Source organism: Drosophila santomea, chromosome 4 (genome assembly GCF_016746245.2).
Source record: "Drosophila santomea strain STO CAGO 1482 chromosome 4, Prin_Dsan_1.1, whole genome shotgun sequence".
NCBI classification, from domain to species: domain Eukaryota; kingdom Metazoa; phylum Arthropoda; class Insecta; order Diptera; family Drosophilidae; genus Drosophila; species Drosophila santomea.
The window spans coordinates 277,093-294,284 of record NC_053020.2 but is presented as its reverse complement, the minus strand read 5'-3'; the positions used below and the strand labels follow the sequence as shown (position 1 = coordinate 294,284).

Here is a 17,192-nt window from a genome sequence, read left to right as displayed (position 1 = left end):
TGCATAATAGAAGCTAGAGCGCCCAAACGTTAGTCATTTTGAATATCCGCCGTGTATAGCGTTTATGAAATTGGGCCCAGACTACTTCTTTTGGGCGCTCTAGCTTCTTTTGTGCAATCGCTTGAAGTGCTTGAACTGCATCTTATAACGAAAACTCTTTCATACAGGTATAACCTTAGAAGCCTTTATGTATTTTGAGGCAGCAGTTTCCTTATTTTAAGCAGAAGTCCAAACAACCATTCTCTCTCAAATGCTTGTGCAAGGTCTAGGAATAAAGCTGTGCAATATACACGATGTTTAAAAGCAGTGCGAATTTCTGTTGTGATGCTGTTAACCTGCTCATTTTTTTTTTTTTTTTAAATTCCTTTTTATTCCTCTCGGGAACTTAGGGCTTCTACGAGAGCTTTCCATCTAAAGCCGTTTTATGTTTAAACTTCTCGTAATAGTTTCAGTAATCGTTGTAAGTTTTTCGACCGATCTGGTGATTGGCCAGATGCGACCTGCTCATAAGCTCCATTTAAAAGTGGGCAATATATAATTCATCCAACACAGCAGGAGTATATGTATTTTTTAAAAACACTATTATTGTTAAACAAATATATAAATTATTATAAGTAAAATCTATGGTTCTTGGTTTATTCGTCTTGAGCTCGAAATTAGGTGCTGTCGCTTATATGTTGTTTTTTTGCGAATATCCTGTTTATGGATGCCAAAGAAGTTGTTAGATGTAGGTATTTCGATTTTGTTCTCGTCGTCATCTGCCCCTAATGTCTTGACACCGACATCTGATATATTGGCTAGGTGGCTAGATTTAGAAATCTTTTTGTATGACGTTTTAAGTTCTATGGTAAAACAAGTGAAAAAAAAAGAGTCAGTAAATATTGGATAACGATTAATAACTATATATTCACCTTGGTTTTTGATAGACTCTTTGGGACTTTTGTAACTTTGTTCAGGAACAGATATTTTGAGACTAGCGGTGAGAATCTCTAAATTTTCATTATGACTTTCATCCGGATGACTATGATCTGTTGGCTTATCTTGCCAATTTTTTAAGTCAATGTTGCTTAAATCATTGATATTGTCATTCCTTAAATTGTAACGTATAATTAGCGTATATTATTATAAAAAGACATTAAAATATACAAACCGCTTTCCTTCGATGGGAGTTTCGAAAGCGACATTCGATAAACTGCTTGGTTGAGGGTCATCTATTTCCTGTTGGGTCCTAAGTAAAAGCGTTAAATTTATTATAAAAATTACTTAATTATTGCAACGTAAACCCTATTTGTAATATTTTGAAGACTCACACATAAAACCAACCAGAATCTAAATCAGGGAAAGGGGTACAACTATCTCGTTGAGTCAGACAGAAAACAACAAAGAAAATGCAATTTGACAATAAACGAGTGTACGATGACCAGTTAAGCGGCCGCATTCGTTTAGATGGAAATTCTACTCGCGTAACGAGCACAGTTCATCAACCGGGTATTGACTTCCAAAATAGGGGAATTATGGGAACTTAACTGCTAGGTGGCAACCCTTGGCCTATGAGACCGATGACCGGAGTAGTCCATAGAAAGCTCTATGCCGGTATAAATAGACCTAAGCCCACTGATAAGGTGCTTAATTCTCGGAAGGTGTCATCCAAAGAAGGTGTCATTCTCGGAAGGTTTCATTCTCGGCAGGTGACCGTCTTAAGAGCCAAGGATTTCGGTCCAAAATGAACATCGGTACATCGAAATCAGAGTTCCTTTTTTAGGAATATCCGAGCTTGCTTCAAAAGATTGTACAGCCCAGACTTGCTCCTCCAATTTGGTTGCCCATATTTTAGCTAAATGCTTAAAGAACACCTGGTACCAGTCTCTGATGGTCGTTGAAAATGAATTTTCAAATGCTATATTTATATGTTTCAAAGTAAATGTTTCAAAAAATAAAAAAAAAACATTAGTTTGTTTTAATTTTTCGCGTATTTTTCTAAATCTAACGAGTTCAAAGGTCAGACTGAAGGTCTCTTAATCATTTTCGAAGGTAGTCGATCTTGATCCCTGATCGACCATACTTTATTATTAAAAATTTACATTTTCGGCATTCACAGAAAATTAATGATACAAGTGTTGGTAACGCTTTTCGAATATTTACATTTTAGATATTGTATTTTGGCAGAAAATTTTATATTTTTTAGTTTTTATATTTTTTGTATGAGTGTAGGTAACAACACATTCAAATAAAAAGATCAGTTTGGGGAAAAGATTGACAACTTCAATTCAATTCAATTCAAATCGATTGAGAAAATATAAACTTAGTATTAGAATATAAACTAACCGATCTACGCCTTATTCCAATTATAAAAAACTCATCCACAAAACATATATATATTTATTATTTTTAATTTAAATAATCATTTAACTTATACATATACAATACAATGTTATAAAAAAATTATATATTGATCTAATCTTTGTAATATCAAATTCGCGTTACTTAGGGTCATACATTTGTAATAATAAAACCTTATACCAAAAAAGCAAATGCATTTTTTTTAATCAGAACTTACCATTCGGATCCATTTACTTTCGTAGAAATTAGCTCATATAACTTTTCGGGACAAGCTTCCAGCCCATGCGTATAAATGGCATTAAGTAATTCTGCTGATATCTTGAAAAGTGCTTCATAGTGATTTATCATGGTTCTGGTAAAGAAAATAATTTGAAAGAAAAGTAACATATATAAAATTTGCCGAAAACTATTTTTAACACTTTGCCGGTGAGATAATCTATAAAGATATATATATATAAAATATTATATTATTTACTTTATTGAGCTCTTAAAAAGAATAATAATAATAATAATAAGTTTAGTTTAGATGTGGATAAGTTTTTTTTAAACCAAAGACATCGTTATGTCTTAAATTACATTACATTACACATATGTATGTACATTATCTAGGTCGTTATTTATATCTAAAGGAAAATTTCCTAAACTCAAAATGATTAGACAATTAATGGCTATGTCCTGGTCCAGATCATAGAGACGCCCACACTTTTGTTCTATCGGTATATCAAAAATAATTTGGCAACGCCCCTTCTAACGCCTACAAATTTCGGAAAAGTTTTAACGCCCACTCTTTTAGGCAACATTTTACGAGATAGTAGATTGGGTTCGGGCTTCAAATTGTCTTAAAAATTACGCTATGATAAATTGAGGCAACATATAAGTATTATATTCGACTAACCTCACGACATTAATTGCATCGCTCATATTTTCTTGCTCTTTATCCCTTGAAAATGTCAAAAGAGTGCTACGCAAAATATTTGGAGCAAATACTGTGGCTAGATTATTGCTATCCATTTTATTTCCAAGAGTTACGCAACATCCATCAGTAGACCATATATCATCGCTGCGTGCTGCCACTTTAGCTAGAAATACTAGTAAGACGTACAACGTGTCTCTGTGTGGTTCGGGAAGTAGTCTTATCAAATGTGATATAGCCTCTAGTTGCAAGCGTCGATTCCGAATACCTGAAAATCGTTTGATTAATGCTGAATGCTTATGCAAGTTTACAATACATGCGTTGTGTTTTTAAAAACGTTAAATAGAGTGTGTTGCAAAGTAGTGGTTCCGGAAGATCACGTAGAAATTCTTTAAGCAGTGTGGCTACATCATGTGGGCATGTGTCAACAGAAATTCCAAAATTAATATCTTTATCGAATTCCTCTCGCAACTAGTAAATAAAACAGATAGAAATATGAAGACACTTTTTTGAATGGAATGTTCAACACTTACTTGATTTACTCGTTTTTTGGATGTGCTCACCCGAAAGAGCCCAACCTGTTGTAATCCTTTCTCTTCTAAGTAATCAATACAGGTGTTTACGAATATTGGTACCATTAATTTTGATGGCTCTTCAAAGGACTTAACGAAATTCATTTTATTGCGTTCAATTTCAGAATGAGATAGCGATGCTAAAGGCTTTAATATATTTGTAAAGGAGCCTCTAGAATATTCAGAGAGGTCCGTAATTCCGTATTCAAGAGACTTTGATGGTAAGCTTTCCCATGACCTGACCTGAAAAAAGAACTTTCATTTAACATTTTATATTTTAGATATGAACTGCATGAATAGTGAGCTTGCCTTAACGGCAAACTGTACCAATCTCAATTAAATAATAAAAAAATTTAGTTTTTATAAATATAATAAGTTTATAAATGTAGTTCTACTGTTCGCAAGTTTTAGGGTTTTCTTAGTTTGGAACGTTGTTACCAAAAGATTAAAAAAAATTTTTTTTAGCCCACCCACTCCTTGTTTTTTTCTGTCAACACGGTCTTTTAGTGAAACTGAAATCATTTTATTTGTGTTAAGCAGCCCTGTTATACGAAATCACTATAGTTTTACCTATATACACTAGAATCCGGTTATAACGACTCCGCTTATAGCGTCAGTCCGGGTATTGAGACGGAAACTTTATGGCTTGGTTGGTCCCCATACAAAGTTATATGAAAGGACCTCCGGTTAGTACGTCTCCGCTTTTAGCGACAAACCGCTTATACCGACGAGATTTTTCTTAATTCAACCGGATATTGCGTCGTTCCATATAAAAAATACAGCAAAATAATGCCCAAAATTTTAAGCATCATACGACTCTGTTAGAAATGAATGTAAATATCTGTGACCGACGTCACAAAAATGTTTACAGCGTGCGTTAGCAGACATCATTCCTATATACCCGTTATATTTCTAGTTTTTTTCAGTTTTTTTCCAATAAAACTTAATGTGTAAATTCGTCAAATGTGAGGCAATGCACTTAATGTTAAAAAAATTAATTTGTTTTATATTAAAACATATTACAAACATGGCAACCATAAAAAAAACGAAAAAAAAAATTAGTTTCCCCCTTCTGTTAGTGCGTTTTCCGGGTATTACGACGTAAAATCGACGGTCCCTTGAAAGTCTTTATAACCGGATGTATATATATATAATGTATGTATGTATAATATCAAACAAAAACAACACATGACGAGGTAAAGGATTCGGTAAGTGATTTGATCTACGTGTTATACATGTGAGCTGAGTTATTATGCTCAACTCTATTTATTATTATTGTTCGGCTATTTTTGCTTTTTTCACTTTTTCTCCTTTGGCGTCACTTTTCTGTCTCTGCTGATTCCTCCTTCTTCTGATATCTCGCTTCCTCTTGCTTCCGCGTCGCTAGCCCTTTTTTCCCCCAATGTCATAGCGCGTCATGTACTCTTCAGCCGCTGCTGTAATGTTAATGTTGAACTGCTTAATTCTCTGCTGATGTTCTGCTGATTTTTCTGCTAGTATTCTGCTGGTATTCTGCTGCTTTTCTGCTGACTCTCTGCTGCTTTCCTGATACCTTTCCAATTTACATTCGGCCATTCCTGATTACTCATCTGTGACCAAGCATCATCATTGTCCTGCACGTAACGCCACAACTTCATGTGATCACAGCTGGTGGTAGTGTTGGTGGGACCTTCTACGTCAGCTGCTTTTCGATCATCGTAACGACCATTTCTTTTGACTTTCGAAATTTCATACGGCCCCAAATATTCGGCAGTCAGTTTCTTTCCTGCGATAAACTGTGTCCGGCGAATAGCAACTAGGTCTCCAACTTGATAATTTACTGCTGGTTTTCTATTCGAATCAAAGTTCTTCTTGTACGAATCCTGTTCCCGCTGAATATTGGTCTTGGCCTCTTGTCTATGCTGGTGGCGTTCCTCGTCGAGGAATACATCTCCTCTTCTAAAAGATGTGTTATTCGATAGGTGGGCTCAAATGGTGACTTCTTCGTAGACGCATGTACGTGGGAATTTACAGCTCGCTGCACCACTGACACTGCTTTAAACCACTTGCCTGGATCTTCTGATGAAAGCTTTGATATTATTGATAAAACCGTGCGGTTCACCCTTTCGATCTGTCCGTTTTCTCGGGGAACTCCGGTTGTACTATAGACTTGGTCAATACCGTTTTCCTTCATATGCTCTGCAAACAAGTTGGCCGTAAAGGCGGAGCCTCTGTCTGAAACAATGCGCACTGGGTTGCCAAATACATCCGACCAAATCTCGATTTTCTTCAATGTTTACTCACAGCTCGTAGTCTTTGTAGGGAAAAGCCATATGAATTTCGTGAATGAATCCACCATCGCAAATCTGTATTTATATTGCTTTCCAGTTGCATCCATGGGACCTAAATGATCAACATGCAACCCGCAATACTGGATTGGGGGAAGTCTGCAATACGACCATTGCATTAATTCCGCTGCAAATGCGTCTTTCGATGCGTCCGTGTGTAACACGGTTTTGGCGCATCCTTTAGCCTCTGGAATGATTTCATCTGAGGCTCAGCCATTTCAAAACGAACATCTTTTCGCAGCAGATCAGTTAATGGGCGTGGAATGTGTGAATAGTTGAAAACAAATTTCCTAAAAAATACGGTCAGTCTCAAAAAAGCTTGTACTGCTCTGTTACGTCGGTGTATTCGTGCCAGTGTCCTGTGAAAGGACTCAGGCCGAGTGAGGGGCATCCGATGTTCAGGCACCAGGATGCCGGCGTAAGCTCGTCGATTTTGGGTCGTGGGATCTTGGTAAGCCCCTCACCTCCCCAACATAACGAGAATAAATATTAGTAGTGCCTGAAAAAGTTCGTACCGTTCGTCAGTCTACAGTCATCACTGCCCCACAAGCGGTAGCTTGATCGTAAAACGATCGGGCAATTTTTCGGTCACGTTCCCTCCCCTTCATGCTTCCGCATGCCTGATGGATCGTCGCGGACCGCGCAATACGATCCCCTTTTGTCAAGGTTGTCCGTTATGTTTTTTACCTACTCCACTTCGCGCGTCAGTACCCCTTCTGGAAATGTTTACCTACTCATTTTGTTGTAGTTACAATAATAGCATAATTTTATTGAGTAATAGATTGTTGGCTAGTGCCATGTAATACAAACAAGAATTAAAAAGCTAGCATACAAAATTGATGATAAGTTGGCTATAACTGTTGTTAGCGGGGAGTATCGAATTCATCACCAAGAAAAGGTGCGCACGTCAACAAAAATTGTTGGCTATTCACGACTACAAACGACGCTCTGAGGGCTCTTGTTTTCGCATAACAAAAACAAGAGAGAACGCTATAGTCGAGTTCCCCGACTATCTGATACCCGTTACTCAGCTAGTAGAAGTGCGAAGGAGAGTCATCAACACTCACAGTTTTTGGCTTTTTGACTAATACAAAAATGAAAAAATATCAAAACATTTTTCAAAAGTGTGGGCGTGGCAGTTTTTGGCGGTTTAAGGGCGTTAGAGTAGGCGTGGCAAAAAGTTTTTTGGTGAATCGATAGAAAATTACAAGACTAATACAAAAATGAAAAAATTTCAAAACATTTTTTAAAAGTGTGGGCGTGGCAGTTTTGGGCGGTTTGTGGGCGTTAGAGTGGGCGTGGCAACATGAATTTGCAAACTTGCGCTGCTTCTATGTCTCTGGAGTCTGTATGCTTAATCTCAACTTTCTAGCTTTTGTAGTTCCTGAGATCTCGACGTTCATACGGACGGACAGACGGACATACGGACGGACAGACGGACATGGCCAGATCGACTCGGCTATTGATCCTGATCAAAAATATATATACTTTATATGGTCGGAAACACTTCCTTCTGCCTGTTACATACTTTTCAACGAATCTAGTATACCCTTTTACTCTACGAGTAACGGGTATAAATACACTAAGTCGAGTATGCATATACATAAACGTATGAATGAGTTGGGTTTCTGTTCTTTTGTAGCACGCTTTGGCTGCTATTCGGCTCTCAGGTTACTTGGAGCGAGCACTTGCTGTTGTTTGGTTTTTGCTGATGTTCACATTAACGGCCTGCACCGGTTCACTTGACCTTTTAATTATTTTGCAGTTTGTATTTTTAATTAAGCACTCTGCGGGACTCCAGAGACAATTCTGTCCAGGACATGGTGATGGTCCCTCCTCCGCTGTACGGATCTCTTATACATTTTTACGATCTTTAACAGAGCAAGGAAGATCAGTATAGCGATGAATTCCAGGGTATGTGGTACTCCTTCTATTTCCTGTTTGTGGTCGACAACCTTGCCGCCCATCCTAAGAATTTCGTGGAACTATGGTCTTCCTTCAAAGTGTGTTCCTTGTTAGTCCTGTTATTTCCTTTAAAGGATGCTAGTGTCCTTGCTCCTTGACGTTTTTCTTTGAGACTGGAGTTATCCCTGAGTCTTCTCCTCGATGGACAAAAGGATGATTGCCCGGGTATCTGACGTACGGATGTTTTCCCGGGTACCGACGGACGACGGGTGTTTACCCGGGTACTGACTCTCTATCTGCCTGCCCTTTCATCGGTGATCCATGGTCTTTTTATACCGGCAAAGAGCTTTTTTCTGATCTATTGGTCTTCTGTGCCAAGTGTTCCCACCTAAGAATCATATTTCTCACTTTCCCCTATTTTGGGTAGTCAATACCCCCTTCGGTGAAGTGTGCCCGGAACTGGTGTTGATTTTTTTTACTTTCTGCAATCTATTGCGGCCGCTGACCGGGTCATCGGAGACTCGTTTACTGTCGACTTGCATTTTCTTTGTCGCAATCCAACTGAGTCAACGGGGTGATGGTACCCCTTCCCCTGCTTTTAGATTCCGGCTTTGAATCTTTAAAGTCTTACGATCGTCCAAAAAGGGTGTACGCAACAGCTCTGACGTTTTTCGGCACCGAAAATTTGCTAACTGCTGCCGTCTTCTCTAGCCCAGGCCACAAATTTCCGTTTTCGATTTTATGGCCCAAGAAGGAAATCTTTGTCTGCAAGAAGTGACATTTTCGCAACTTGATCTTCAAACCAAACGCTCCTGCTTTTTTAAAACCTAGTGCCATCTTTTCCAAACAGTGCTCTGCAGTCTCGGCGTGAATTATTATATCATCCATATATAAGTCCAGAGCATCCTTGTTCATCAGCTCCTGAAATATGTGGTTCACATAGCGAATAAAAACAGCCGGCGAGTTTCGAAATCCAAACGGCGTCCTGTTGAATTCGTAGAGTCCTGATTTGGTGATAAATGCAGTGTATTTCTTGCGCTCTTCTTCTATAGCAACGTGAAAGATGCCATTCTCCAAATCCAATACGTTGAAATACTTCGCTTTTTGCAGTTTTTCTAGAACGTCGTCGATTACCGGGACGGGAAAACAGTCCCTCAACACCATCGAGTTCAGCTTCCGAAAATCAAGGCATATGCGACGTGTTCCATCCTTTTTGTTTACAAGAACCAGGCGACTAGCAAAGTCTGATGTAGACGGTTGTATATTCCAGCAGCTAACCATTCGCCAATCTGCTTTTCAACATCTTTTTTTTCGGCAATTGCGAATCGACTCGGGTGCTGACGAAATGGGATGATCTCGCCATCTGGAACAATTCGCAGCTTAACTGGGATCTCTGAAACCTGCCTTATATTTTTTGATCAGCATCGACACTTCTTTTGCGTAATGGGGAGGAACATCGATTTCATCATTTGTGTTAATATTATAAATACTCATCTGATTTGGTTCCTCACAAGCTCTCTCTCCCAGCGGGGAAGCAGACTTATTCCCTTCTGCCGACAATGAAAGGTTGAACTTTGAAATAAAATCGAGTCCAAGCAGCGCGTCATACTCGATGTCCTCATCCTCTACGACAACAAACTTTTGCGGAACTGTCACTTCGTCTACCGCAATATCAGCAAAAAAGCATCCCACTGTGCTCGTCGTTTTCTTTCCTAACCCACGCAACTTCGAAGCGCTTTTCTCCAGGACGACATTCGGGATTTTGTTGAAAATGAACTTTCTCAATATAGATACATCGGCTCCAGTATCCACCAGGCATTCAACTTCTACGTCGTTAAGAGTGACCTTCTTCATGCGATTCGAACCTCGCACAACTTGAATACCAGCAGCTGATCCAGGACAATTCTTAGACATGTGTCCCTCTTTGTTGCAACTAAAGCATTTTGTGGCAGCCTTGCAATCCTTACGCAAATGATCTGCGGATCCACAGTTAAAGCAATGATTCTTTTTATCGTTGAACTCGTGCTGCTTCTTCTGGTTTGATGTCCAATTACCATCGCTTGACTGGAACGGCTTTTTTTCCTTTTCGGCTACGCGTTCAAAAACCTCATACTGCTCCTGCAGCTCTCTAAAAGATTTGCAACTATAGAGAGTGTATTTAAAGACGCTCCTCATTTTTAGGTCATCCACTATATAGCGTATTACCGAACGTGCATCTAAGCTGCCAAGTGCTGCAATCTTTCTCATCTGCAAAAGATACTCGTGAAATGATTCCTGCTTTCCCTTTTTTCGATCACAGAGCTGCTCATGGTCATCTGCATTGCATACGTACTGACGACTAAACCCAGTCTCTAGCAGTCTCGGTGTATTGATGTACGTAAGTCGAATCCAATAACAATTTCGCAGGGTTCGTCATGGAAACGCTTGGACATACATCTGCTTAATGTTTAAACCGTAAGCTTCAGCATTAAGATCAAAATTGTTAAACCAATGCTTGACTGGTATGGGTTCACCGTCAAACTCAGGAATGATTTTTGCAAAGCTTTCCGCCGTTACTGAGCAACTAGTATTGTTTTTATCGTCGAATCCCCAGTTTCCGGCGATGAGCTCGACAAGATCCTTCAGCGTCCTTGTGTTTTCGGCGATAGAGCAGTTTTCAGTAGCCCCAACTCCTGCATTGGAGGCCGCTCTACTTGCTTCTTCGAGCTTCTGATCGTCGTTATCCAAATCCGTCATTTTACGATTTTTCCCTGCAGCAGCCACTGACCTTGTATAGTACGGCTGACTTCGTTTTGCAAGTGGAATTCTAGAAAATTCTGGCTTTATTGTCTTCTCACTTATCAGTTATTCTTTCCCGCTTCTTGATTCTTTTAAGACCTCGGGACAGCGTGATCACTTGCACTTTCCAGACTAGGACGAGCCCCCAAATGTCAGCTGAGTTATTATGCTCAACTCGATATATTATTATAAAGTATAAGTATTAATATTGTTGGAAGTGTAACAAGATTGTTCGGCTATTTTTGCTTTCTTCACTTTTTCTCCTTTGGCGTCACTTTTCTGTCTCTGCTGATTCCTCCTTCTTCTGATATCTCGCTTCCTCTTGCTTCCGCGTTGCCTGCCCTTTTTTTCCCCAATGTCATAGCGCGTCATGTACTTTTCAGCTGCTGCTGTAATGTTAATGTTGAACTGCTTAATCCTCTGCTGATATTCTGCTGATTTTTCTTCTAGTACTCTGCTGCTTTTCTGCTGGTAGTATGCTGCTGTTCTGCTGACTTTCTGCTGCTTTCCTGATGCCTTTCCATCTTACATACATATAACAATTTCTAGGGAGTCTGAAGAGCTTGGACACTTAAAGGATAGAAAAAATAAAACATAGCTAGGTATTGCTCTATTAGCGGGACTTAAAGCACCATCTTGTTTAGGAATATGACTGCCCCTTAATTAGTCTAAACACTTTTTACTATCTTATTTGGAGACGCTTTAAGCTTTAATTTAATTCTTCTTAGTTCTTCATTTCTAACTGATATATTATATAATCAACTAAAACTGTGCGGTAAGCTCAGCTTGTGCGTGTGTTCGTTTATAAGAAGCAGGACGGATAGAGATAAATTTAAAAATTGGTCGAAATTATAAGACTTACATTATCATTAAGCTTCAAAACACTTCCTGGGCTACTACCGCTTCCACGAAACACTGACATTAGTGAATACTTCGATCGGTCTTCTATATAAACTTTGCGTTGTCTGTCTCTTGCTAAGCAACATTCCAAAGAAGTTCCGAACAATACTGTGCGACCATCTTAAAATATAATAAGTTTTAATTATTTTTAAAATTGTGATTAATAATAATAGGCTGTATGCATAAATTCACTTACTGTCATCATATTTCTTTCCATTATCAAAAAAGCTTGTAGTCAAGGATTTTTTTTTAGGAGTAGCTTGTCGTTTTTGGAACGATATTTTTAGATCTATAAATTTAATTAATAAAACATGGTCATTATAAGCTTTATTTTTAATATACATCATGATTTAATAAAAATATAAATTATTTTGTATTAATTATGAACTATTGGAATTTTCCCACAAAAAAACATCATGACTCAAAAAAATGTGGAAGTGACAGTTTTGAACAAGATTAATAAAAAATACATTTTCAAATGTGTGTGATTGACATTCTTGGGCGTTAGAATTCGTGTCTATGTTTTTGGAATCTGCATACTTAATTTCAACTTTTTAGCTTTTCTTGTTGATTAGATCTCGACGAGCATTTGGACAAAAAGACGGTCATGGCCGGATCAACTCGACTAGGGATCCTGATCAAGAATATATATACTTTATAGGATCAGAAACGCTTCCTTTAACATTCTTTACAATAACTGAACGGACAGGTATAAATCGATTCCGCAGGTCATACTTTCAGAAATACAATTACTTTATGGTAATTACTATTTTACAAATGCATCCAAATGTTAATTTTAACTAACCTTCAATATCTCCAATATTTAGTTCCTGAATTTTTTCGAATGCAAAATTTTTTACTATATCTGATTCTGTTTTTGACAGCCTTGTTAGATTTGTCTCCACTATTTGAAAAGATTCGCCAGACTCTGAAATCCATAAATAATTCTCCTGAAATTGATTTTAAAAGGTTTTGTATTTAATTTAAATTACAAGTTTAACTTTCTCACCGACGGATACCATTTTAGAGTTGGTGTAGAGTTCTTAGAGACACTCCGTTTATTTTGGCTTTTGGATCGACTCCGCCACATTCGTTTTGTTACAAATTGGCCCACATTAGATAACGATTTTGACTTCTGCATACTTGCCGTTGCATGACCCTGATCTAAAATTGGAAGTAAGTCAAGGTAATTAGGAGGAAGTTATAATGTTATACCCAACCTGATAAGTTTTTCGGTAACTTTAATATAATATTTAACTCCAGTTGGACATTAAATAGTTACTCTTCCATTCACCCTTCCATCTCGAAAAAGTAAAAAAACAATTTTTTTTACAAGAACTACAACATTTTGCATCATGTTTATTTTAATCATAAAATATTTTTATAAACGTTACTTGTAGAGTAAAAGGGTATAATAATTCATTAAAAAGTATGTAACATGTATATATCGACATCTCAGGAAACAAAAATGCTAGATGGTTTAGATTAGGCATTCAGATTCCAGAGACATATACGCAGTGCAAATTAATGAATGTGTAGCCCTTAAACCGTCCAAAACATCCCACACATTTTAAAAAAAGGGTTGAAATTTTTAAGAATGGTATTATTTGTCTTTTCAAATTCAAATTTCTATTGATATAATAAAAAACTTATTTTTTCTCGTTTGCACTTCCACTAGCTGAGTAACGGGTATCTGATAGTCGAGAAACTCGACTACGTCTTTCTCTCTTGTTTTGAGTAATTATAGTAGTGAACAAATCTACCATCGCGTACAGTACAGTACAGATTTTGGGAGAGGGAGATAGTTTGAATATATTTCCCACAAATTCTACTTTATCGGTTAAGATTATTGTGAAATATTAAAAACATCTTCTATATATAAATACACAGTTAAACCTCAAACACATTCCTTTGAACTTTTTTAAGAAAGTCAGCCTGCATACTTTAAAGGATAGACAGATTATTTAATATCCATAGATCTGGTAACAAAAGTACAGAAAATTTTTATTTTAACTCTTTGCAACTATCATATTTTTGGCGCCCAAATTCTTTAATAATAATAATAATAAAACGTCAATGAACACCAAAATGTAGTTCAAATCGAACCGAGGCACCAGACTAGGGCGTTCTCTTTTGCTTAGTTTAGACCTGACTCCAACGGTATATAAATGAAATAAACAATACGCATTTATACTTACTTGAATCCAGGAATTTGTCTGTAAGTGTGTTAAAATTGTGTCCAGCATTACTATGTCCGTGCAAAATATTTAAAATAAATTGAGAACTTGAAGATATTAGTCCGCTGGAAGTCTTTATAGCCTTTTCTAACTTTGAATGACTAGTCGGCGAAGTAGGTGCAGAAATGCACTTGGAATACGTATGGCTGTTTCCCGGACTTGCAATTTGTGGATTTGTGTGCACTTTACTCCTTATTTCTGTTAGATTTTTTTCCCACTCTAAATGTATCTGACTTCGCTCATCCTCTAATCTTAACCATTCTAAGTGAGCGTTTTTAAGATTTGAAGAACATTCGTTTCCCCGTATAAAATCCAAAGCTATGAGAGGCCAAGCATTTAACGTTTGTACAGCTTTGTGTAATCCTGCACTTATTCCCGGTGGATTTATTACGCCCTTTGCTTTGATATTTCTCAAGTTTTTGTCATAGTTAATCGATTTAAATCGGTTTGAGTCAGAATCTTGCATACTTTTTTTTCTTGCCATGTTTAAATACCGTTTAATCGTATCGCTAACTGATTGAGAAATATCTTCGTCAATTGAACTTTTCCTACTTATTAAATTGGAAGATTTTAAACAGTCATTTTTATTTGGCTCTTCAGTAGTATTGCAATTTTTTACCGTGGGGTTGTACTGCTGCGCCAAAGTTTTTAGCTCGCTAAGTTGAATAAAGTTCGTTTGAGTTCCACAGGTTTTTAGGATTCTTTCAACGATCTGCCCGTTCGAGTGGCATTCGTTTTTAAACTCAACGTTTTGTGGGACTTTATTCAGATCTAAATAAAGTTCTGTTTTTGCGCTTGATAAAAGGGGGGTAGTATCACAATTCTTAAGACATACAACATTTTCATGTAGTAACTTATTGTTTATATCAATGATACCTCTAGATAATTGCATTCCATTTTTTAATAAGCAAGACAATGAAGTTGAAATATTATCGATATACGGATCATTGGAATGTAGCGTTCGATGAAGCTGCTGTTTCTTAAGTGCGCTATAGATTTTCTTCAAAAGAACTTTGTCTTCGAGAATGTCTAGGTGTGCATTGCCAAACTTAAACTGAACTCCCTCATGTGCAAATATAGGGCTATTAGATAACAATTTAAGATGGGACAAAAGCTCGCTTTGAATCGATGTGCCGGATGACATTACTTGATGGTTGACACTCTTGTTTTTAAAGTTAGGCCTTTGTGCACTAGGAGATGATGTTTGGTCTGGCCGAACCGTTTTAGTTCCAAGTAATGTTGTGGTTTTGTATGCATCACGAAGTTGAAGATACGTCTGCAATAATTCGATGACTCGATCGGCAATATGATAATCTTTTGTTGCATCAACTGCATGTTTTCTGCGGGTGGCACTTGCGTGCCTCGACAATGGTTTTAATCTCTGCTTTGAACTGCTGAATGCTCCTGGATATGATGTTCTTCGTCGACTCCATAAAATAAAACTTGGTTCAGATAAACACACCCGTTGAAATTGATCTTTAATTAGGTCATGATTACCTGACCCAGTTTGATAACCATCGGGAATTAGCTTGCGGCCTGCATCTGTCATATATCTCCAGGTTTTTCGAGTTAGAAGCCAGCGCTCGCGTTTTTTTTCCTTGTCTTTTATGCTGCGACGTCGCAGTTTATTTGGAGAAGGAGCTCCTTCAAAGAGCTTACTCCCAAAATTCACTGGCTTACGCATGCTAAAGGCATCTGGACAATGTGGGTCTTCTGACGGCAACGACCATATTTCCGATACGGCTGTACCGTCGTTCACTTCCTCAAGAGCTCTTTCCAACTGCCCTGACCTTTTTTTTACGACCGCCATTGGACTTCTCAATGTCGTCAAATAGTTCACAGATTTTTCGTGTTTCTTTGCAAATTCCATATTTTACGTTGACAGAGAGATTTAAGATGGTATCTTATAAATAAATACCGATAGGTCTGTATACTTTTTTATTGTATATACAGGGGTTCGACGTGCACATTTTTAAGTTTGACACTACGTTTGATACATATTAATTGTCAGTGCATTAGCACATTACATATTTTTAGAAGGTAGGTTAACATTTATGCGGAGATTTGAAAAGTAATATGCTAGGTAAACGCACAAAATTATTTATAAATGCATATATTTGCTTTTCTAATTGAAGATAGCTTACATATACAATAGAATTGGTATCTACATATGTGAATGATTTTATAAATATTTCAAAGTACACAATATTATTGTTGGATTTCTGGAATAAACATTACTATTGCATAACTTTATTAACAGACAATAACTTAGCCAGCTTGCGGTTGATGTTTATTTATTTGTAAGGTTTAATACGTTATATTATTGATTTGCACTTAAGACACTGTTAAACATAAGAACTCGCAAAACAACACCAAATCCATGACGAGATAACGTGTACATATTAAGAGAAGAAACAGTATTTTCAGAAAAATACATAAAAATATTTCGAAAATTACGAGATATTATTTTGAATGTATTTATGGTACACAAGCTTTCCGTTCGGGTACGACTAGTATAGAAATGTACATACATATAAACGTTCCCAAAACACACTCATGAATATGGACACTTTTTAAATGTATACATATTTACAAACAAGGCAGCAATCATATATGTATGTATACAATATACATACCTTAATTTCCCAATCGCCGTGCTTATACCAGACAAACCTATTGATGAATATGTAAACAATTTTTGAATTTGTATTTTCATTTTCAATTTAAGTACTGTAACTAACAAATAATGCGACTGTTGCGGAAGAGCTGTTGAGAAATTACGTTAGGTGCACGAAAATACCCTGACCGGAAACGGCGTTATCTTCTAAAGTAAAGAATTTGACCACGTTTGCAGAGTGTATATGATCTTTAGTTCGAAGAGTGTCATTTTCCACATGGATCAGATCCTATGGAAGCTGGTAATTGATAAGTTATAGTTCTACCTGTATGGAGCTATTTTTGGAATTAAAAATGGATTTTCAAAAAGAAATACCGAAAGGTTGACGAAGACGGGACAAGCCTGCGATAGAGCGAAAGAGAATTTTATTGTGTGCCCCGTCTTGGGCCTAAGTAACTGACACTAATCCTCAAATAATTAAATTTAGGGTGAAAATTAATATTTTATTGGTATTGATAAAAAACAAACGAGAATGCTATTGTCGATTTTCCCAAATATATGATACTAGAACTAAGATGATATTTCAAAATATTGTTGGCATAG

General features: G+C 37.1%; 2 protein-coding genes across 5 annotated transcripts in view; one reads left to right on the top strand and one right to left on the bottom strand.

Moving 5' to 3' along the window:
• Positions 1 to 533: 533 nt before the first annotated feature.
• On the bottom strand, positions 534 to 16,858 carry LOC120454860 (rho GTPase-activating protein 6). 4 transcript variants are annotated; one of them, XM_039640403.2, is made up of 13 exons: positions 16,714 to 16,858; positions 16,609 to 16,645; positions 12,745 to 12,899; positions 12,541 to 12,685; positions 11,932 to 12,024; positions 11,698 to 11,855; positions 3,787 to 4,068; positions 3,574 to 3,724; positions 3,236 to 3,521; positions 2,558 to 2,776; positions 1,151 to 1,228; positions 912 to 1,090; positions 534 to 842 (listed from the first exon to the last, which is right to left on the bottom strand). In XM_039640403.2, exons 3-13 carry the CDS (start codon positions 12,874 to 12,876, stop codon positions 622 to 624), a joined length of 1,944 nt encoding a protein of 647 aa, XP_039496337.1. In that variant the 5' UTR covers positions 12,877 to 12,899; positions 16,609 to 16,645; positions 16,714 to 16,858; the 3' UTR covers positions 534 to 621. The 4 variants fall into 4 exon arrangements, 3 of the variants coding, with proteins under 3 accessions (XP_039496337.1, XP_039496335.1, XP_039496336.1); XM_039640401.2 differs by lacking the exons at positions 16,609 to 16,645; positions 16,714 to 16,858 and adding an exon at positions 13,934 to 16,091; XM_039640402.2 differs by lacking the exons at positions 16,609 to 16,645; positions 16,714 to 16,858 and adding an exon at positions 13,934 to 16,089 and having other exon boundaries at positions 2,558 to 2,692.
• Positions 4,379 to 17,192, top strand: part of LOC120454862 (transposon Ty3-I Gag-Pol polyprotein) — a 31,998-nt gene continuing 19,184 nt past the window's right edge. The window contains exon 1 of the mRNA XM_039640410.1: positions 4,379 to 4,511. Coding sequence (XP_039496344.1) covers positions 4,467 to 4,511 — 45 coding nt within the window. The 5' untranslated portion in view covers positions 4,379 to 4,466. The remainder of the gene's footprint in view (positions 4,512 to 17,192) is intronic.

Coding starts and splice junctions, on each gene's coding strand:
- LOC120454860 (XM_039640401.2), bottom strand. CDS start 15,842: ATGGAATTTGCAAAGAAACACGAAAAATCTGTGAACTATTTGACGACA. Junction 1,091..1,150: donor ACTCCCATCGAAGGAAAGCG/GTTTGTATATTT, acceptor TTACAATTTAAG/GAATGACAATATCAATGATT. Junction 843..911: donor AGAGTCTATCAAAAACCAAG/GTGAATATATAG, acceptor GTTTTACCATAG/AACTTAAAACGTCATACAAA.